Below are 20,760 nucleotides of genomic sequence, written 5' to 3'. Positions count from 1 at the left end.
GAGTATGTCACCTAATACAAAAAATCATATCACGAACGACGATTCGGCTTTTTCCCCATCAAAAGATTTCGACTTTAATCTGGAAAGGGAGATTGCAAAGAAAGAGAGAGATTACCACATTAAATGGAGTACAAAGATGATTGAGAAGGAGCGAAGCGGCGGTAGAAAACAGCATTGAAGTGTGAAAGGGACGTAATAGTGACCCATAACATAGACTAGTGGGGGATAGACTGCTTAAAGTTGCTGGTTTTTGGGCTGTTTGATAGTATCGAATTAGGAAAGTATAGAAGAAGCTAAAGAAAGCATTAGGTAGTAGTATATTTCGGCTTTAAAAGAATAGAATTAATAGGGATGTCAGGACTAAGAACTGTGTCTGCGAATGGCAGCATGAACAAGAACTATGATTCTGTGATGAAGATTTTGCTTCTCGGGGACTCTGGTGTGGGTAAGTCGTGTCTTTTGGTGCGTTTTGTGGAAGACAAGTTTACTCCAACGTTTATTACTACGATTGGTATTGATTTCAAGATCAAGACTGTGGATATCAATGGGAAGCGTGTGAAGTTGCAGCTTTGGGATACTGCTGGGCAGGAGCGGTTCAGGACCATCACTACTGCGTACTACCGGGGTGCGATGGGGATTGTGTTGATTTACGATGTGACGGATGAGAGAACGTTTGAGAACATCAGACAGTGGTTTTCTACTGTTAACCAGCATGCTAGCGAGGATGTGGTGATGCTGCTAGTGGGGAACAAGAAGGACATGGATACGAGAACTGTGTCATACGAACAAGGGGAAGCATTGGCGAAGGAGTTGGGAATTCCATTCATTGAGGCCAGTGCCAAGGACGATACAAACGTGAGCGAGATCTTCTTCACTTTGGCTAAGTTGATCCAGGATAAGATCGACGATGGTAAGATGGAGGGGAAGGCAGACAAGGAGGGCAGTGTGAGTATCCGTGGCTCTGGAGCATCGGGATCCAAGGCCAACTGTTGTTAAACTGAGAGCTATTTTGTCAAAACTAGACTAGACCAGACCAAACCAAACTAAATACCATATTATTAACTATATATATATATATACAATTGAAAAAAAATAAATATACAGGCAAGTACAGCAGCATTTCGTGGAGCAAGAAGCACTTGCAATTCCCAATGAATAGATGAATGAATAAGATGGGCGATGGTGTGCTGGCTGGACCGGAGCAAGATGATTCCCACCCACGTGACCTGATTGGAAAATCGCAAAAAAAACAACACACACTTGGTTACCCGGGGAAAGGAAGGAAGGAAGAAGGAGAAAAACACGTCACGTGCCGCCCGTTACGTGCCAAGGGTCCATACATACGTAGATAGTGACAATCTCTTCGAGACGTTTTTCGGGTCAAACCAACATCCGGGTAACAGTACGGAAACAGTAAAAAAACAGATCCACGTGACCGCACGCACGTGCCTAATCTTTTCGGCCTCTTTTTCCCACTATATATATTAATTAATATTAATATTAAAAAAAAAAAAAATGCCAATTTACAGCTTTTATATGGCATCGAACATGGTTAATTTTTTCTCCCCTTCAAAATTGATAAATTAAAGGATGGAAACTTTGGTCCGTCCTTTAATTCTACACATATAATAGATTATTCTATACATAAGTGTGTTTTTAAAATAAGCATATCTAGTCAGACAGGGGCCATATTATAGGAGATTGAGCTGCATTAATAGTGGAATTGAGTTGAGTATTCAGGTGGCTAAAAAAAAATATAATGTTGTTTGGTGTGAAATTAGCCAATGATACTTATCCTCCATGGAGAGATCAGTATATCGACTATGAGAAGTTGAAGAAGCTTTTGAAGGAGTCCGTTATTCGTGATTCTGAGATTAACAATAGTGGTAGTAAGAAGGGGAAAAAACAGGGTAAGGCGGATGAGTATTGGACGGAAAAAGACGAGTCGAAGTTTGTGACGGCGCTAGATGAGGAGCTTGAGAAAGTGTATAGTTTCCAGACTTCGACTTACAATAAGATTATGAACACGTTGAATAAGCTTGAAGAGGAGACTGACAATGACGAGAGTTTGCAGTCTATTGATTTCCAAGCGTTCCAGCAACATTTGGAGGAGTGTTTGAGTCAGGCGCAGGAATTGGACAATTTCCAGCGTTTGAACTTTACTGGGTTCACTAAGATTGTTAAGAAGCACGATAAGTTGCACCCTGGGTACCCATCTGTGAAGTCGTTGTTGCAGGTTAGATTGAAGTCGCTTCCATTCCATTCGGAAGAGTATTCGCCTTTGTTGTACAAGATTTCTTACTTGTACAATATTGTGAGGAACAACTTCTCAACTGTGTCCAAGTCGTTGGCGAATTCTTCCAAGTTTTCGTCGATTCCAAACCACGAGGAGACCACGACGCAGTCGTTCAAGTTCTGGGTGCACCAGGATAATTTGATGGAGGTGAAGACGAATATTTTGAGACGGTTACCCGTGCTAGTTTATGCACAGGCGCCATCTGAGAGTGACGATTTAATCAACAGGTTAGAGTCGTCGCTTTTGAATGACGACGGCGGGCCTGCGATTTCCAATTCGAGCAACGAAACGGATGTGGGCCATTTGAACAAGAGTTTCGAGCCCGTGATTTCCACGTTGTACTTTGACAACGACGCATTCGAGTTGTACAACAACAAGTTGTTGAAGACCAATTCTGCTCCAACGTTGCGTTTGAGATGGATCGGGAAGTTGAGTGACAAGCCAGACATTTTCTTGGAGAAGAGAATGTTTGTCATTGACGATGAGTCAAACAGAACCGACTTTGAAGAGACTAGAATCAAGTTGAAGCCCAAGTTCATCAACGGTTTCATTTTCAACGGCGACACAGAATACAAGGAGCTCATGTTGAAGAAGTTGAAGGAGTCTGGGTCCAGCAGCGATACTGCCAAGAAGTTGGAAAATGAGTTTGATTCCATCCAGAAGTTCATTCTTGAAAACGAGTTGCAACCTGTGCTAAGAACGTTGTACCAGAGAACTGCGTTCCAAATCCCTGGTGACGACCGTGTCAGAATCACCATTGATTCCGATATTATGTACATTAGAGAGGACTCCTTCGACAAGGATCGTCCAATCAGGGACCCTAAGCATTGGCACAGGTCGGACATCGATGCCGATGTCGTGAACCCATTGAAGATGGTGAGACCTGGCGAGTACGCCAAGTTCCCATACTCGGTGATGGAGATTAAGGTGAAGACATCTTCTTCATTGGCTGCATCTTCTGAGAACGCTTTGAGCGCGTTGAGCCACGGCGGGCACCAGGTGAAGTGGATTGCGGATCTTGCCAACTCGCACTTGGTCAAGGAAGTGCCCAAGTTCTCCAAGTACGTGCAAGGTGTTGCCTCATTGTTCGGCGAGGACGAGAAGTTGGACATGTTGCCTTTCTGGTTGCCTGATTTGGAATTCGATATCAGGAAGGACCCCAAGCAGGCGTACGAGGAAGAGAAACGCAAGTTGGAAAGACAACAAGAGCATGCGGCCAAGATGGACAAGATGAAGCGACTATCCGTTGTTGCATCCGGCAACGGTACTTCTGGCGATCTGTCCCATGACGCTGCTGTTGCCGCTGCAACAGCAGCAGCCAATGCCGCCAATGCCGCCGCTGGAAACGGCGGCGCTATCGATGACGGTAGCAGCGACAACGAGTCCTCAGACGATGAAGACGGGTCTGGAACGTCCCACAAAAAGAAGAGCAAGAAGAGCCGTCGTCGCCACAAGAACCTCGAACCAACTATCATGAGTCTCTTCACCGGCGCAAGCAACGCAGAAAGCAGCAAACTCACCGGTGTCGACTCCGAGGACGAGGAAATAGAGCTCCCACCTGGCGTGAAAAAGCCAACAAGCTACTTGAAAAACGCAGGTCCGGTCAAGGTCGAAGCCAAGGTCTGGCTCGCAAACGAACGTACGTTCAACAAGTGGCTCAGCGTCACCACTTTGCTCAGCGTGCTAACATTCTCCATCTCGAACTCGGTCAAGAAGGCCAACTTGGCAAAGTTGGCCGACTGGCTCACGTACATATACTTCGGCTTAACCGTGTTCACCGGTCTCTGGGCCTACCACACCTACGTGACGCGTTTGAACGTGATCAAGGCCCGTAGCGGCAAACACTTGGATGCCCCTGTGGGGCCCTTGCTGGTGTCCTTTGTCGTTTCTGCGGCTTTGATCATCAACTTTGTCGTTGCGTTCGTCGACTTGGGCAAGAAGCGTGCCAACCCTGCTGCCGGCGACTACATTTCCGTGGCCAGCGCACGTACAGAATCCCCAATCATCAGCGCCATCATAGACTCCATCACCGGCTGGTTGGGCGTTGCACCTGCCCACTAATAAAATAAGACTTTTTACAAAGTATATTAAATAGTATAGTAGTAATAATCATAATCATAATCATAATCATAATAATAGATTAAGTGTATGCGGCAGTGGCAGCGGCGCCAGTCACCCAATACAAGTCACCTGACACCAAAATAGTGCCAGGTACCCGTTCACCCACCCACCCCAACCAAACACCGTCCACGTGACCGCTCCCGACTTGCTCCGAGAATTCGCTCCGGACCAAAAAAAATTCCAAAAAAACTCAGCAAAATCCGGACTATATAAATAGGAAGCACTCCAACCCATACAAAAGACCGATAATTAATTTGGATTTGGGTAGTTCAACACACATTTGCAAGGTTTTTAGCCAACCTAGCAGCAACTCAACAAGCCATTAACAATGTTCAAGAGTGTTTTGAAGCCAGGAATTATCAGCGGGGTCAGACCCAGCGTTTTGAATGTCAACACAAGATTGATGATGACCAACTTTGTTCGTGGTCAATCCAACATTATGGCCAAGAAGACAACCACTGCTGAAGAATACGAGCTACTTGTTGCTCAAAGAAAGGCCAGACCAGTGTCTCCACATTTGACTATCTACCAACCACAATTGACATGGTATTTGTCGTCCGTACACCGTGTTTCTGGTGTTCTTTTGGGTTTTGCATTCTATGCCATTACCATTGGGTTTGGTGTTTCGAGTTTGTTCGGTCTAGGTTTGAACACTGAGAACTTGGTTCAGTTCTACAACGAGAAGATCCCATCGTGGTTGGATATCACTGCCAAGGTTGGTTGTGCGTACCTATTTGCGTTCCATTTCGGTAACGGTATCAGACATTTGATCTGGGATGCCGGTAAGGAGTTGACTTTGAAGGGTGTTTACAGAACCGGGTACTCTGTTTTGGCATTGACTGCCGTGCTAGGTTCCTACTTGCTCACTTTGTGAGGGCCTAGGGCTTAGGACCTTTATTTTTTCCCTCCCTCCCTCCGACCATTCATTCCTTCATTCACAATTCATTCATATTCTTATTTATAATGATTCAAATATTCCACCGGTTGTGTAGTGGCACTAGCAGTAGTGTCGCTACACGACTGTTATGTATCAGATGATCCGATTTTAACTTATTTATTATTTATCTTGACAATTGGGGGGCCCTTGTCTAGTCCTGTCTTGTCTTCTTCTTTTCTAAAGGCTTTTTCATTGCAATACTGAAATAATTTTAACAGCTTTAACAAATTGTATGAACAAAATGCACTGTTAGAAGAAGAACAAGAACAAGAGAGGATATCAGGGCCAAAACAGGGTATACGCATCGCCAAGTATGAGCCAGCCGAAGGTTTTTAAGAAGAGGAGACCAGGTTCGAGATACCACGGCGCAGTTCAGTCGCGTTACCAGCCAAATTCGGGTCAGAATGCGAACCAGAACCCAAACCAAAGCGCAAATGGAGGAGATGGCAGGTCTAATGGCATGCCCCATGGGCCTAGAAGAGCCAGTCCAGGTCCACATGTTGGGAAACGTGGAGGCAAGATGAAATACAGTGGTAGACCGGGTCCCAGAGGGTCCAGATTTGAAGGTCATGACGCAATTCCTAGAGGACCAAGGTCCATGGGACCGAAATCAACGGACGCTGCAGTGCCAGCAAAACAGCCAGAGACGTTGCAACAATCGCTCATATCGTTCACCAACATCAAGTCTAGCTTCCAGCCGTTGGCACAGGTCGGAGAAGGTACGTATGGGAAGGTGTATAAGGCGGAAAACGTGCACACGGGCAAACTCATAGCGTTGAAAAGGCTCAGATTGGAACAGGAACGAGATGGGTTCCCCATCACATCGATACGAGAAATCAAGCTTCTCCAGCAGCTTGACCACGCGAACATCAGTCTCATCAACGAGATCATCGTGTGCGATAAGAACTCGATCTCGATGGGGTTCCAGTACATGGAAAACGACTTGGCTGGGATGTTGATGGACAAGTCGATCGAGTTCTCGCACGCAAATATTAAGCATCTCATGAAACAGTTGTTTGTGGGGCTCCAGTACTTGCACCAGCAACAGATCGTGCACAGGGACATCAAGGGCTCGAATCTATTGATTGACAACAGGGGCAACCTAAAGATTACCGATTTTGGGCTCGCTAAGAAGCTCGTTGGCAATACGACAAATTCCAACACAAACAGAGTCATCACGCTCTGGTACAGGCCGCCTGAGTTGTTGTTGGGCTGCACGGACTACAAATACGAAGTGGACTGCTGGGGATGCGGATGTCTCTTGGTCGAGCTGTTCACTGGGTGTGCACTATTCCCTGGCGCAAACGAGATCGACCAGTTTAACAAGATCATCCAGGTAATGGGCACTCCTTCGCTAGACCAGTGGCCCAAGATGGTGGACATGCCCTGGTGGTTCATGCTCGTGCCGCAGCTCACCCAGAACTACGAAAACGTGTTTTTGGATAAGTTCTCGAGCGATGGTGTGCCGCATGATGCCCTCGAATTGGCATCCAAGTTGTTGCGTTACGACCAGGACACCAGGTTCACCGCACACGAGGCTTTATCGCACCCGTACTTCTCCAACGACCCAAAACCCCAGCCGTTGCTCCTTGGCGAAGACTTCAAGGGCTCGCACGAGTACGAGGTTAAGAAGCTGAGAAGGAAAGAGAGACAAAAGGAATCATCAGTGACAAATTGATGTGTGTATATATTTAATAAAGGTTTATTTATATGTATACGTTAATGAAATAATACAGGGGGGGAAGGCGGGGTTACATAGACCCTACTTCTTCAACATTTCGTTCTCAAACACGCGGCTGCTCCCAATAAAAGACGCTGCTTGGTTGGCTCCGAGTTTGGTGATCATTTTGCTTTGTTGGGCCATCGTCTCGACCTGAGCACACGTCTCATCGAGGTTTTCCCGCAACTGCTTTAGGTGCATCGCCAGACGCGCATACTGCCGCTGCTTGGTGTCCATTGGTCGTCCTGGAGGCTCTCCTGAACGCCTTTTTTCTTCTTCTTTCTCACTTCTTCTTGTTTGTATTTTGTTTACTATTGTAAAAAGGTTTAAACATTTAGAATTAAAGGTTTTAAACCTTTAAAATTGACCAATTGATGATGTATCAGTGATAACATAGGGTATATCCAGGTGTATCCAGGTCAATAGGGATCGAAATCAGGTCGCAATGAACAATCCAGTCGAGCTACTGCAGCAGGTGCGCTCTAATTTCATTATTGAGAGCGATGTAGCCAGTGTTAAGCAGATCAAGAGAGATATGAGACTTTTAACAAAGCAGATGAGCGAGAAACAAACACATCACGATGAGCTTATAAAGCAGCTACAGGCGGAGGTCGAGAGGCAACAAAACATGGTGCAGTCACTGATAAAGTCGTTCCAGGAGCAAAAGAACCAAGTACGGCGCGTGGAAAGTGAACTGAATATTCCGCAATTGGAACAGGAAATAGATGAAGTGATGAGGGAGATTGAGCACTTGAGATCCTCTATTCAGAACGGAATTTCCAGCGTAATGGAGATCCAAAGGAAGCTTCTTGAAGAGGAGCCCGAAACTGCGGATAATAAGCCAGAAGGCGAGGAAAGTAAAGTTCGGGTTCTCAAGCTGAAGATGTTCCACTCACTAGATCTCGCACTCTACAACGGCCAATTGCTAGATCTACGCCACGACGCAGCGCCACTAGACTCCTCAAACGTCTGGAAGTCCTTGTAGTGTGGGGGGAACAACTACTAATCATCATCTTGTATTAGTTTTTCACTATCTATGTACACGGATTTATATTATATATGTAAATTGTAATATACTTGGGGGATCAAAGATCAGAAATGACGAGGGTTTCTTCTGATGGAGAGCTTGGTCCACTTGGGAACCTTGTGTATACCCTTTCTGTACCCGCTCGAATACCTGCTGAACACAGAGTACTTGTCCGTTGCAGACATTTCGTGTTCCTTTGGGAAGTACTTGGCCTTATCCAATATACGAAGACTCTTCACACCAGGCTTGATCTTACGCACGTTCAGCTGCGACGCCTCAGAAACAGGCATGGAGTTCCGGTTCAAATGTAGACCCAATTTTAGCGTCGCAAGCACATCATCCACCTTTCTTAATCTGTCTCTTTGTCTAGCCTTTTGAGGACCAGACATTCTCCATGGCACTTTCCACAACAAACCACCTAAAGCCGGCTGAGAAGCTCTGAAAGGACCAAACATTTTGTATCACTGGTGATAATACTACTCAAAACTACCACTAAAGTCACAGAGCGAGGCTTGATACCAGCTTTTACCACCACCAAATCTACTTCTCTTTCACTCGATACTTGTATATCAGTTGAAATTTTGTAAAACTTTTCATACAAAAAGCTTTAAAGATTGAGAATTTCAACCAAAAAGCTTTATGGAAAGAGCGATGAGATCAATGTTTTAGAGGACGAAAACAGGCCGTAACAACAGCTTTAAGCATCTTAAGAAAGTATTTCTGAGTGCTATCGAAATTTAGGTTAATATATAGGAAGAAATCGCGGATCAATTGCGGTTATTAGTGCTGATTTACAGGGGAAAAGATGTCTGAAAATATCGAGAAACATAACCAAAGACTACCTCTTTGGATGCTCAACCCGGCAGAGGAGAAGGAAGCCCGTCAGAATTTGAAGAAGTTCGCTTATGCTCAGTGTGTAGATTACGTTGAGGCTATGGTTGAGTGCTCTAAGATACATGGGCTCAAGGTTTTCCCAGCATGCAACGAACCTCGTGATGCGATGCGCAAATGTATCTTGTCGTATCAAGGGGACTCGTATTTGGATGTGCAGCGTGATTTGATGGTGCAGCAGAAGCTTGAGAGACTAGAACAGCAACTGGCCGAGCAAAAGAAGCAACAGCAGCAGCAAAAGTAGACGGAGCAGAAATAGGGCCGTGCCCATATATTTACTTGTATATAATAATTTAGAATCTGGGGTATACTTTACAGAAGGACAATTAAAAGAGAAAAGATAAGACATACATGGGTATATTTACATCAAGTCTAAGAGGTCCGTGACGTGCGATTTTGAGTTTGAGTTTGAGTTTGCTGCAGGTTTTGAACTGTTGTTACCTCCGGATATCGAAACCTTGTTCATATCACCAGTGATATCGAAAAGATCGTTCAACTCGTCGAGCACAGTGGAGTTTGTGGCTGTGGGCGAGTCGTCCATGTCGAGAAGCACATCTTCGTTCATATTCTTCAGGATCTCGTTCGTTGCCATACCCTTTAGCTCATCGATGTCCTTGTCTTTGATAATATCTAGGTCGTTAGCACGACGTCTCATTTGTGATAGTGGTTTGAAGTAGACTGATGAGAGCATCGATAGTTCTTGAAGTAGGATCTGTAAAGTTTCCTTTGAGAAAGAGCTCAACGTTGAGTGTAGCTTGGGGATTTCAAACCTATCGAACAACTGGTTAATAACTTGGTCACCGTTGTCAATCGATAGACACCTCCAGTACATCATTGCCATGTCTCTAATGTCCAAATCGTGCACTTCTGAAGTACACAAGTCCAATACTTCTTGCAAGAAGCTGCTTGACGCGGAATTGTGGCATTTCACTACGCACATTAGGATAGACATCTGGGTCAAAGGCCCTTGTTCGTCGAACACTTCTACCGTAGAACGTAGCTTGGATTCCACGTCGCATTGGGTAAAGTTAGCCAAGAACCAGAAGTAATTGCATTTCCCTAGATCCGATGAGAAGATGGTCTCCACGTCTTGCCATGACGATACAATGGCACTTAACTCATTTTTAGATGTTTCTGCGATCAAATTACCTTCGCTATCGTGACGGAACAAATCACCGATACTGATCATGATGGCATCCCTGTATTCTTCCCTACCGTCTTGTTGTAACATCGACACTAGTTCGTCGACAACTGAGTTCAAAAACTTGTTATTCGTATCGTGACCGCCGTTGGAAACCTTGATGGCCAACTGCGAGATCGCCTGGATGGCCTTTGTGACAAACTCGTGGTCGAAGTCTTTCGAGTACTCGGTCAATTCGTTGAACAACATTGTGTATAGCTTCGAGTTATTCTCGGGGACCAACCTCACCAATATGTCCAACTTCTCAACCTTGAGGTACAATGGGTCGTTGAACTTCACGTAGAATATCCGTAACTCTTTCCTCAATAGGTTGGGGAACGCCTCTAATATGATTCTGATATTTCTTAGTGCCACGTATTGGATCTCCACCGGAGTGGACATCAACGACACTAACGCAGTCGAAAGCTTGTTGTAAAGCGACTCGCTAACGGTGTTCAGGTTCGGAATATGCATTAGAATACACTTGACACTAATCAAAACGACAGACGGATTTACGTGCTGCAAGTGTGGCACGACTCTATCAACGATTTCCTGTGATTCCATCGGGTCAATCGATTTGTGCTCCGCTAGAGATTCCAAGATCGTGATTCTCGCCCACTCGGTACACTCATTCAACACGTTCAAGAACCGCTTGACGTTTTGCGAGATCAACTTCTTGAGGTTGATGCACCCGGGGTCCATCTCATCGATCTCATGCAACGCTGCCAACGCATTCGCAACCACGATCGGATTCTCGTCCAACAACGCATTTTGCAAATCGTCCAACACACCCAATTCCCGGCAGAGAGTCTTGTTCAATTGGAACAATTTCGCCACACAAAGCACTGCCGTACGTCTCACGTACGGATTGTCGTCCTGAAGTGTCTTCCGGAGCGGAATCTCGATGTATTCCAAGATCTTGTCCACCCGAATCATAGACATCGTCCGAATAGCCATCGACCGAATCAAAGGGTTCGGGTCCGCAGCATCGCTCACAAACGTATTCACCACAAGAATACAAAGCTCAGGATGCGTCTCCGCATAATTAGCAACGTACAAGTACACTAATTTCTTCTGCTCAATGTCCTGCGTCGCAATGTTCTTCAACACATCAGGGAACAACGAAGACACATCTTTACCCGACGTCATCTGCTGGATAATCTTCCGAATCGCGTCTTTTCGCGTTTGTGGGTATGGAGAAACCAACCCATTTCGTAGCTCAAACAATTCACCCTTGTTTGAGATCTTTGGCGCCACTCTAATGGCATCTCTTAGGAACTTCTTGATCTTCTTGTCCACGCCCATTTCGACAAACACACGATATTATCGCCAAAAACACACGCCAACAGTATCCTCAATGGTACTGGTATGATCAAAGGTTGAAACTGCGTTGGTAATTCGCCACTTAGCCCCCGTTTGACCTTATTTTCCACGTCCTTTTCGCCGTTATTGTTGGTAAATTGCTGGGTATTCTTGGAAACAATGGTGATATTTCCCATATATACAATTATAATTATTGTTTGAAATGGCCCTTTTCCAGGACATCACGTGACAATCATGTGATACAAAAGTGACAGCCGAGCCACAGTGTTACCCGGAGCCAATGCATCATCATGTGACCTCTAATTTATCATTATTATCATCCTTTTGCTCCCCATTGTGTCTTCAATTTCCTTTCCCTTCCCTGTGGTCACGCTAGAATTTTCCTTCTTGGGAAATTCGGCAACGGCTGCTGCCTTCTGCGGCCATCTGCGGCCACAGTCCCTGAAAAACGGCCTTCCCACAGCGTGGTGCACCGGCGCCGCAAAAAAGTTTCGCCAAAATCTTTGCAGACCAGAAGTTACGCGCTGCACCCGCACACCGCCCAGCGTATCCCCCAGCACACCACGCACTGGCTTCCCAAACCCAATGAAAAAAAAAGTTTCAACAACTCGAAAGCTCATCACAGAATTAAAGGAATTATAACCAACTGTACACACTTGAACATGGTTTAGTTTATAACAGGATTTAGATCTTGTTGTGGGTATTATATTTGGGAATTGTTTTCTCTCAGACATCGACCACTCCATACTGCAATACAATATGTCTTCCAGCAATATCATGCTTGTTTTGAGAGGTACCCTAGAAGGCCACAACGGCTGGGTCACCTCTTTGTCTACCTCTGCTGCTCAACCAAACTTGTTGGTTTCCGGTTCCAGAGATAAGACTTTGATCTCCTGGAAGTTGACTGAAAACGAACAACAATTCGGTGTTCCAGTCAGATCTTACAAGGGTCACTCTCACATCGTCCAAGATGTTGTTGTCTCTGCTGACGGTAACTACGCTGTTTCCGCTTCTTGGGATAAGACCTTGAGATTGTGGAACTTGGCTACCGGTAACTCTGAAGCTAGATTTGTCGGCCACACTGGTGACGTTTTGTCCGTTGCCATTGACGCCAACTCTTCTAAGATTATCTCTGCTTCCAGAGATAAGACCATCAGAGTCTGGAACACCGTTGGTGACTGTGCCTACGTTTTGTTGGGTCACACCGACTGGGTCACCAAGGTCAGAGTTGCTCCAAAGAACTTGGAAGAAGGTGAAGCCGATGACGGTAGAATCACCTTCGTTTCCGCTGGTATGGACAAGATCGTTAGAGTATGTGCAACTTTTTTTTGCTTTCCCTTTTTACTACTAATATGAGTTTGAATAATGCTGCATCGCGGGTGATACGCTTGTATCTGCTACTCAATTCACTACTTATGGACATATGATGTTTTCTATATTTGCTACTTCAGACGTAACCACCAAGGTTTCGAATGAGACATACTAATTATCACCAAGATCTCTGATGTCTTTTTAATTAGTGAATTAAATTTTTGAATTGAGCAGCTAGAACGAGTTTTGCTATCCCGATGATTTGTGGTTTGTATTCTCTCATATTGGTGTTATTATTCCAAACCCAACCACTTTTACTAACAAGTTATTAATGTGCCCGTGCATTGGAACTTTCCATGCCGTGTTACACAAATCTCTCTTTTCTAATAGTCCTGGTCCTTGAACGAAGATTCTTACAGAATCGAAGCTGACTTCATTGGTCACAACAACTACATCAACGTCGTCCAACCATCTCCAGATGGATCCCTAGCTGCCTCTGCTGGTAAGGACGGTCAAGTCTACGTCTGGAACTTGAAGCACAAGAACGCCTTCATGAACTTCGACGCTAAGGACGAAGTCTTCGCTTTGGCTTTCTCTCCATCCAGATTCTGGTTGACCGCTGCTACCGCTTCTGGTATCAAGATCTACGACTTGGAAAACGAAGTCTTGATCGACGAATTGAAGCCAGAATTCGCTGGTTACACCAAGGCTCAAGACCCACACGCCGTCTCCTTGGCTTGGTCTGCTGATGGTCAAACTTTGTTCGCCGGTTACACCGACAACGTCATCAGAGTTTGGCAAGTCATGACTGCCAACTAAGTTTGAAACATACTTCTCTTAGTTTCCAGTCATTTCATATCTTAAATCAAATCAAATCATACAACAACTTAAACGCACAAACACCCCTTCTGTGTATATACTAGAGCTTATACATAAAATATGTTTATTCTCTTCTGTCACTACCCTTTAACATTATAATATTAGATCTACGTTAAAGATACACATACAATATTTCTAGCTCTTTTCGTTTTGTTTTGTTTTGTCTTGTTTGACTAAACACTATATACAGTAGTAAGGCTTATATGCTTTTTTTTTTGTCGTTTACTTACATGCCAGACTTTACATCACCAATGTAGCGCATGCCCCATTCGTCTCCTTTAGCCAACCTTGGTTCGTCAAGAACCTTACTTAGTAGGAACCATGGGTCACGAGAACCACCCCATTGTAATAATCCTTCTTTTAACTTTGTACCATTTGTCCTGTCAAATGGATTCTGCTCAAACAAATGCTCCCATATCCGTGATGCTATCGCTCTATCAAATAGATAGCTGTAATAAGATGCGCCGTATCCAAACAAATGACCGAACTTACCGCACCAATTGCTTTCGTTGTCTGGCATAACACGCAAGCGACGTTCCAATCTGTGGTATAAACGAACCACATCAATCGAGGCACCGTTCTGGTCCAAATTGTGTAGTTCTTGATCAAGTAATGACATCTTAATCTGTGAGAATGTTTCGCAGTTTTGTAAGAATTGGTTTTCCAGTTGGTGGTTCTTTAAAATCTGGATATCAAGCGATTCACCTGTCTTGTAATGCGAAGAAATCGATGAGAGGACACGAGTATCTCTAGCGAAATGCTCCATTAAAATACTAGGTAGCTCAACAAAATCAGTGGCACAACGAGTCCCACTAACGTTTTGTAATTGAGTTCTACCCAACATGGAATGCATGGCGTGGCCCATCTCGTGGAATAAGGTTTCAATCTCATTCAATTGTAATAGACAGATTTGGACGGAGGAACCATCCTCCATTTGGACCTCTGAGGGGCGGAAATCACATACAAGCGAGATTACAGGAAGCTGGAACTTTTGGCCCTTGCTGTTGACGCCGACTTGGATGGTTGATGTGTCAGTTTCGTTTGGGTACATGTTTCTAGAGCAACATACAGTGAAATGCGCGGGGTTTGGTGTCTTTCCGTCCCTTTCAAACAAGTCGCAGTACATAACACCAATCAAACCTTCGTTTTCATCAATAACGTCGATTCTACGAACGTCTGGTGACCAAGTCTCACCTGTTTTTGGCGTTCTGGGAACCAACTTAATACCGTAGATTTTCTCTAAAAGATCAGAGAGACCTTGCATTACAACACCCAAAGAAAAAGACGCTGAAATAGATTCCCCAGTCTCCAGTGCTGATGATCTACGTTGCGACAAAGCTTGAATGGAGCCGTAGTAGTCTCTGTCCCATGGTTTAATTACCTCCAACACTTCTTCTAATGTTTCTGGCGTTTGCATACCAGTCAACTCGGCCTTCAAACGAGCCATTGGTTTTAATTCATTAGCTGCTTTAACACGAGTAGTGTGAACCAGCGATTCAAGGAAACCTTTCACATTCTCTGGATTCTTGGCCATCTTCCCCTGTAGTTGATATTCAGCAAAGTTCTTGGAACCCAATAACTTTGCTAGTTGAATACGCAAATCAACCAACTTTCTCAACCTCTCGATTTGCTCGTCTGAGCAACTATGCATCGCGGTCCAAATTTTCTTTCTAATGGTTTCATCACTGCATGACCTCAATATAGTATATGGAATGTATCCATACGTTGGAACCTTGTAGTGTTCCCCAGATATATCTTTCTTTAACTGAGAATAAACTATAGCATTGACATTGGCTTCTAGCACATCACAGCTAATCTTCACATGGTTATCTCTTACAAATTCAGTATTGCTGATGAATTCCTGACCAATAACACTGATCTCTTGACTCAAATTGATAAACTTCTCTCTGATCTCCGGTTCCATGTATATGCCGGACTTTTCAAAGTCCTCCAATAGAATCTTGCCCACTCTTATTTCTTCACTACTGAGCCCCAATGCCTCACTTTTATCCAAACACTGCGTTAAAAGATCACATAACTTAACATCCGTGTTCAAGATGTTCATGATCTCAAACATCTTCTCATGGCATTGCTGTGCCGTCTGCACAAATTTCCTATCTGGATGCGTAGCTCTTATAAATTCACACAAGTCGATAACACGACACAAAACATCACTCAACTGATCCAAGTCCTTGATGTAATGTTTCAATTGCTCCTCAGTCTCAATAGAGTGTATCTTATGCACTAGCTCACGCGCCCTGTTGAACGAATGCTCCGTAAATTCAAGTAACCCATTCGCTGATTTAAGATATGGATTTTGAAAGAGACCTGTTTCCAGCTGCGAACCAAAGCTTAGCCCAAATCTCTTGTCTGATTTATAGTTAGGTTTATTGATATCTTTCCAGTACCCTTCATCGTCAAATACCCGTCTTAACGGCTGCTTTAACCGCTCTAACGTCGTCGAAGTATACCAACGATGAGCATAGCCTTGGCCATTTATACATAGCCCTGTACGAGACAAACGGCCCAAGCATTGTGGCACATATCGCCTGCTGACACTAACCGTTTGATGCATGCCAAGATCCCGTAACTTAGCAGCCTGTAGCTCACCTGTCTATTGCCTTTCGCTCCTTTTTCTCAGGTGAACCTTTTGTAAGCTTTACTTAATTAAAGGTTTTACTTAAATGAGAATATATATATATGATGTACTGACTGACTAAAATATGTTTAAAATAATATACTGACAAGAGAAAAGAGTATGGAATGGGGTTAGTTTCATGGAGATGAAGGGAGGGATAGAATATCCAGAGACTCTAGTGTCTCCAATGGGGCTTTGCTTTGCGCATGGTAAAAATTCATTCGCAATGGTAAGCCCGATTTTCTTCTTCTTCTTCTTCTTCTTCTTCTTTGATAGCTATATACAATTAGTGTTTCCATAGTCTTGACCTAGTTAATTTAATTTTCTGTTGTTGGTGAGCTGTGGAAGGGTTCCAATACCTTAGGATCTGCCCTGGCCTTTGCCACTTTCTCCAACTCGACTTCTGAGGGGCTGATTAATTCCTGGAAGTCTGTTTCTTTCGCTAGAGATAAACTATCATTTAATAGACGTTCCGCCTTGGAGAAATCTCCCCGGTGGAGACTTATCACACCCATACCGTAGGTGGAAAGTGCGATAGCTTGGGAAGCCGAAGGGTCCAACAAATCGTTAACTTGGAATCTGAGCTTTTTGTTCTTCTTCCCGAAACTTACAACACTTTGGTAACATCTGTTGGCCAAGTCTAGACATACTTCACGCTGTTTGGTGAGCTGCGCGACCTTTTCTTTGAAATCATCATCCCTGTCTTCCTTTGGCGTTTGATTGAGTGCGAATAACTGGCCTTCAACTTGTTCTGTTTGCAAATACAATAAGGAGCCCAGGTTAGCCTGCGATAGGAGGATTTGACCCGGTGCCATGTCTGCCAAAACCATCCACTGCACCGTGGTCATCTTGCACCCCAAGGCAGATAGAAGATCTTTAGTCGACAAGCAGTACGCCGTGTACAAGTCTCTGGCCGTGAAGAATTCCTCTTTCAATGGTTCCCATGCGCTGCTGTCCTTGTGCAAGTCTAGGATCATGTACCCGTTTTCATCAACCTTAATGGATTTCAAAAACTCATCCGGATCGAATTTCTGTTTGATAACAATGATATCACGCCCTTCCTTCTCATTCGACTTAATCACATCTTGCTTTCTTGTGTCGAAGTACTGCTTCAATTCCTGTGATCTGCTCAATATTTCTTCTTGGGCAAGCAAAAGGTGCGATAAAAGCACTTTCTTCCCGTACATCAAATCTTGGTTTTGTTCCAACGCTTTAATCAAAACTCGCAAATCTTTCTGCACCATATGCTGTCTTTTCTCCTCTGGAATCTTTCCCGGGGTATTCAATGCCTTGTAGTACCTGTGCACGAGCTCCCAGTAGATCAAGTTGGCCTCCTTCTCAAAGTTCAAGTGTTCGTACATTTCGGCAATTTTCAACTCAATACCTGTGTATTCGTCCCCCAATGGGTCCATCCCCAACTTCTGGCATTGCTCCAACGCTTCAATATAGTACTTAAGCGCTCCCTGGTAGTTAAACTCCTTCTTATCACTCTCCTCCCAAAGGGCTTTACGTAAAAGCTTCGATACAGATCTAGGGTAGTTGTGATGAGGATAATAGAACCACCATAACCCAAAGGAAAGCGCACCGAAAACACCGAGCCCAAACAACCAGTTGTACCTTTTGTTCTTTGCTTCATATTTGGGCGGGATATAGTAGCTACGGGCCATCATATGCGACCCCAAGGACCGTCCAATGGGAGTCATCGTGATTGGTCCATTGGTTATAATCATATTGTGCCTTATTGCACGGACTTCTGCAGCACGTAAAAGTGTTCTAGCACCGCATTTTTGAAGCATGATGTTTTGCAAGCAACCCCCGACCTTCATTAGAACCTTCAAAGACTGTGGTTGGTGTTCCTGTTCTATTTGTCAACAGTTGATAGGTTCTTTTGTTGTTGGTAAAAGGTTTAAAAATGGTAAGGAAGTGTTGATAATTCTAAAGGTTTGCTTTAGCAACTTTTTAGGATGGTTAAAAAGAAGAAAAAGAAGAAGTGTATATATGTATATATAAGAGGGGCAATTCGACGGTAGTGAACCAATCGTGAAGCTTCTGTTGGTGTGGTATTGTTCTTTCGAGAAAACTGTACAATCGAATGTGATTTGTGTTCGCTAAGATAAGTATTAATAATGTGTGGGAGATATGCCCTAAATCTAAATTCCGAGACTATTGTTGATGAGTTCAGAGCCAGAAATGTGGACTTAGAAGCCAAGCAAATGCCTAGTTTCAAGGAGAGGTACAATGTAGGACCCACACAGGAAGTTCCTGTGTTCCACGACTCGCATTTGCAGCTGATGAAGTGGGGGATGATTCCGTTCTGGACCAAAGACTTGAGCAAAGCGACACCTTGGAAGACGTTCAATGCACGAGCAGAGTCTGTTTTTAAGAGCAGATTATGGAAACCGTCGTTGAATCACAAGCGGTGTGTAGTTCCAATCAGTGGATACTACGAATGGCAGGGGAAAAAGGGCGAGAAGACGCCTTATTTCATCCGCAGAAAGGATAAGAAGGTGATGTTCTTGGCTGGTTTGTTTGATATGGTGGAGCTGAAAGCGGACCAGAAGACCAAGGAGGACCCAGATGGAGAGACTCAACAGTTGTGGAGTTTCACGATAATAACGGGTCCAGCTCCGAAGGAGCTTGAATGGTTACACGAACGCATGCCCGTGGTTCTTGAGCCGAACTCAAAGCAATGGGAAAGCTGGCTTGATCCTAAGCGGGATAGCTGGTCAGAAGATGAGATTATGGACGAGTTGAAGCCCGTGTGGCGGGAGTCTGAGTACGAGTGGTATCCAGTGCCTAAGGAGGTGGGCAATGTGCAAAATAACGAGAAACGGTTGATGGAAAAGGCGATCCCTAAATCTGCACCTGCTGGTGCTGCTGCTGCAAAGAAACCAAGAGGCGGTATTGATTCCTTCTTTAAGCAGAAGAAGGAGGAGGAGGAGCAGGATGATGAGACAAAGCCAAAACGCCATTTGAAGCGGGAAGAAGAATCCTCTAACGATCTGGAAGCACCCCAAAAGAAGGTAAAGAAAGAGTAAGTAGGTAGTCTATATTAATAACCTTAAACACTATTTGCGTAATGAACCTCGAGCAATTGGCCCACCAAGTATAGCGAACCACACACACATATCTTGGTCTCGGGCCCGGATTGTGCAAGTTTGCCCAGGATACCATGCAGATCCTCGTCTATGCTTACATTATCGGTATACTTCTTGATCTCGCTTGCCAGTTCATGCGTATCCATCGCAGAGATCCATGGCATTCCTTCTACAGCACCAAACCGCGTGCATATAACGCGGTCCTGAGGTTTAATAAGTGGAGCTAGTAACGGATCAAGCGTTTTCCCCTTGGTGATGGCTATAACAAACGTCAAGGGCTCATCGGGACTAAATCTAAACGTCGAGTCCAGATACTTCGCTAACTCCTGAGCAGCACTCCCGTTGTGAGCCCCATCAAACAACACGGGAACACTCTTATTCCCCTGTGAGTACTTGTAGTTGAGGAATTGGAGTCTACCTGGCCACTCGGCCTTTCCAATTCCCGCTAGAACTTGTTCCGTCGACAGGTCGATTTGGTTCCGTTGTTGCAAGTAATCGAGCATCAGCAAAGCCACCTGGACATTACTGATCTGGTACTCACCATTCAAGGGCAGTCTATTGTTTAGATCGAGCGTGCCCCAGCTCTTGGTAGACACTTTCTTCACAGAGACATCATGATTCGTCGTTTCCAATTGCGCATTCACTGACTGAGCAACTTCCCGCACCACTTTGAGCACCTTTGGATCGTTGGTTCCATCAACAGCCACGAACGGCGTCTCAGAGACTAATATCCCAGCCTTCTGCCACGCAATTGACTCCAAATTGCTGCCCAAAAACCCTTCGTGGTCAAGTCCGATCTTGGTGATGCCGCATACTTTATTGCTACCGGGCACAACGTTAGTCGCATCCTGACGGCCTCCAAGACCCACTTCAAGGATACACCATGAGCATTGCACTTGATGGAAGTACTGCAACGCAGTAGCAGTCATGATCTCGAACTCAGTGCATTGTAAGGCGTGTTGCTCGTCCACTTTTTTCAGGTGTTGTCTAATGGAAGCGTAATCTTGGGCCGAGATGGGCTTCGAATTTACAGTTATACTGTCTCTAACGTGGCATAGATGCGGCGAGGTAAACTTCCCGATTCTAAATGCGGCCTCGCTGGTCCTTGTAACATCTTTTTGGTGGTTTAATTGTTGCAGAATTGAGCTCAAATAAGAACATACAGATCCTTTCCCATTGGTACCAGCAACATGAAGAACCTTTAAGCTGTGGTGTGGGTTACCCAAATGCACCAAAAGCTGCGTGATTCGGCCTAGACCTAGCTCTATCGACATTGTATATATTAATGGCGGTAACAGGTCCTATATTGTTTCCCTATGGCCTCGTCTGTTTCGGTTTA

General features: G+C 44.6%; 14 protein-coding genes across 15 annotated transcripts; 8 read left to right on the top strand and 6 right to left on the bottom strand.

Annotated features, from left to right (window-relative positions):
* Nucleotides 1–351: 351 nt before the first annotated feature.
* SEC4 (Rab family GTPase SEC4) lies at nt 352–996 on the top strand (the record flags this gene model as incomplete). The annotated part of the gene is made up of 1 exon (XM_022818623.1): nt 352–996. The coding sequence occupies one exon, from the start codon at nt 352–354 to the stop codon at nt 994–996; it is 645 nt and encodes a 214-aa protein (XP_022675271.1).
* A 763-nt stretch (nt 997–1,759) lies between these two features.
* Nucleotides 1,760–4,357, top strand: VTC2 (vacuolar transporter chaperone; the record flags this gene model as incomplete). Its single annotated transcript, XM_022818622.1, has 1 exon — nt 1,760–4,357. One exon carries the CDS (start codon nt 1,760–1,762, stop codon nt 4,355–4,357), a length of 2,598 nt encoding a protein of 865 aa, XP_022675270.1.
* Nucleotides 4,358–4,745: 388 nt separating this feature from the next.
* SDH3 (succinate dehydrogenase cytochrome b subunit SDH3) lies at nt 4,746–5,291 on the top strand (the record flags this gene model as incomplete). The annotated part of the gene is made up of 1 exon (XM_022818621.1): nt 4,746–5,291. The coding sequence occupies one exon, from the start codon at nt 4,746–4,748 to the stop codon at nt 5,289–5,291; it is 546 nt and encodes a 181-aa protein (XP_022675269.1).
* A 376-nt stretch (nt 5,292–5,667) lies between these two features.
* On the top strand, nt 5,668–7,032 carry CTK1 (cyclin-dependent serine/threonine protein kinase CTK1; the record flags this gene model as incomplete). Its single annotated transcript, XM_022818620.1, has 1 exon — nt 5,668–7,032. The coding sequence occupies one exon, from the start codon at nt 5,668–5,670 to the stop codon at nt 7,030–7,032; it is 1,365 nt and encodes a 454-aa protein (XP_022675268.1).
* Nucleotides 7,033–7,116: 84 nt separating this feature from the next.
* On the bottom strand, nt 7,117–7,311 carry HSK3 (Hsk3p; the record flags this gene model as incomplete). The annotated part of the gene is made up of 1 exon (XM_022818619.1): nt 7,117–7,311. The coding sequence occupies one exon, from the start codon at nt 7,309–7,311 to the stop codon at nt 7,117–7,119; it is 195 nt and encodes a 64-aa protein (XP_022675267.1).
* A 208-nt stretch (nt 7,312–7,519) lies between these two features.
* On the top strand, nt 7,520–8,059 carry SPC24 (kinetochore-associated Ndc80 complex subunit SPC24; the record flags this gene model as incomplete). Its single annotated transcript, XM_022818617.1, has 1 exon — nt 7,520–8,059. One exon carries the CDS (start codon nt 7,520–7,522, stop codon nt 8,057–8,059), a length of 540 nt encoding a protein of 179 aa, XP_022675266.1.
* Nucleotides 8,060–8,166: 107 nt separating this feature from the next.
* MRPL31 (mitochondrial 54S ribosomal protein mL60) lies at nt 8,167–8,556 on the bottom strand (the record flags this gene model as incomplete). The annotated part of the gene is made up of 1 exon (XM_022818616.1): nt 8,167–8,556. One exon carries the CDS (start codon nt 8,554–8,556, stop codon nt 8,167–8,169), a length of 390 nt encoding a protein of 129 aa, XP_022675265.1.
* A 350-nt stretch (nt 8,557–8,906) lies between these two features.
* Nucleotides 8,907–9,236, top strand: CMC1 (Cmc1p; the record flags this gene model as incomplete). Its single annotated transcript, XM_022818615.1, has 1 exon — nt 8,907–9,236. The coding sequence occupies one exon, from the start codon at nt 8,907–8,909 to the stop codon at nt 9,234–9,236; it is 330 nt and encodes a 109-aa protein (XP_022675264.1).
* Nucleotides 9,237–9,353: 117 nt separating this feature from the next.
* On the bottom strand, nt 9,354–11,477 carry APL2 (Apl2p; the record flags this gene model as incomplete). The annotated part of the gene is made up of 1 exon (XM_022818614.1): nt 9,354–11,477. The coding sequence occupies one exon, from the start codon at nt 11,475–11,477 to the stop codon at nt 9,354–9,356; it is 2,124 nt and encodes a 707-aa protein (XP_022675263.1).
* A 777-nt stretch (nt 11,478–12,254) lies between these two features.
* Nucleotides 12,255–13,625, top strand: ASC1 (40S ribosomal protein RACK1; the record flags this gene model as incomplete). Of its 2 annotated transcripts, XM_022818612.1 has the most annotated exons (2): nt 12,255–12,806; nt 13,197–13,625. In XM_022818612.1, 2 exons carry the CDS (start codon nt 12,255–12,257, stop codon nt 13,623–13,625), a joined length of 981 nt encoding a protein of 326 aa, XP_022675261.1. The 2 variants fall into 2 exon arrangements, with proteins under 2 accessions (XP_022675261.1, XP_022675262.1); XM_022818613.1 differs by lacking the exon at nt 13,197–13,625 and having other exon boundaries at nt 12,255–12,851.
* A 286-nt stretch (nt 13,626–13,911) lies between these two features.
* On the bottom strand, nt 13,912–16,260 carry OCT1 (metalloendopeptidase; the record flags this gene model as incomplete). The annotated part of the gene is made up of 1 exon (XM_022818611.1): nt 13,912–16,260. The coding sequence occupies one exon, from the start codon at nt 16,258–16,260 to the stop codon at nt 13,912–13,914; it is 2,349 nt and encodes a 782-aa protein (XP_022675260.1).
* A 380-nt stretch (nt 16,261–16,640) lies between these two features.
* On the bottom strand, nt 16,641–18,149 carry MGR3 (mitochondrial inner membrane i-AAA protease supercomplex subunit MGR3; the record flags this gene model as incomplete). The annotated part of the gene is made up of 1 exon (XM_022818610.1): nt 16,641–18,149. One exon carries the CDS (start codon nt 18,147–18,149, stop codon nt 16,641–16,643), a length of 1,509 nt encoding a protein of 502 aa, XP_022675259.1.
* A 300-nt stretch (nt 18,150–18,449) lies between these two features.
* Nucleotides 18,450–19,361, top strand: KLMA_30112 (putative peptide hydrolase; the record flags this gene model as incomplete). The annotated part of the gene is made up of 1 exon (XM_022818609.1): nt 18,450–19,361. The coding sequence occupies one exon, from the start codon at nt 18,450–18,452 to the stop codon at nt 19,359–19,361; it is 912 nt and encodes a 303-aa protein (XP_022675258.1).
* Nucleotides 19,362–19,384: 23 nt separating this feature from the next.
* On the bottom strand, nt 19,385–20,695 carry FOL3 (bifunctional folylpolyglutamate synthase/dihydrofolate synthase; the record flags this gene model as incomplete). Its single annotated transcript, XM_022818608.1, has 1 exon — nt 19,385–20,695. One exon carries the CDS (start codon nt 20,693–20,695, stop codon nt 19,385–19,387), a length of 1,311 nt encoding a protein of 436 aa, XP_022675257.1.
* Nucleotides 20,696–20,760: the final 65 nt, after the last annotated feature.

This window comes from Kluyveromyces marxianus, chromosome 3 (assembly GCF_001417885.1).
Source record: "Kluyveromyces marxianus DMKU3-1042 DNA, complete genome, chromosome 3".
NCBI lineage: Eukaryota > Fungi > Ascomycota > Saccharomycetes > Saccharomycetales > Saccharomycetaceae > Kluyveromyces > Kluyveromyces marxianus.
Note: the sequence above shows the minus strand (reverse complement) of the source record. Positions and strands in the feature narration are given on the sequence as shown.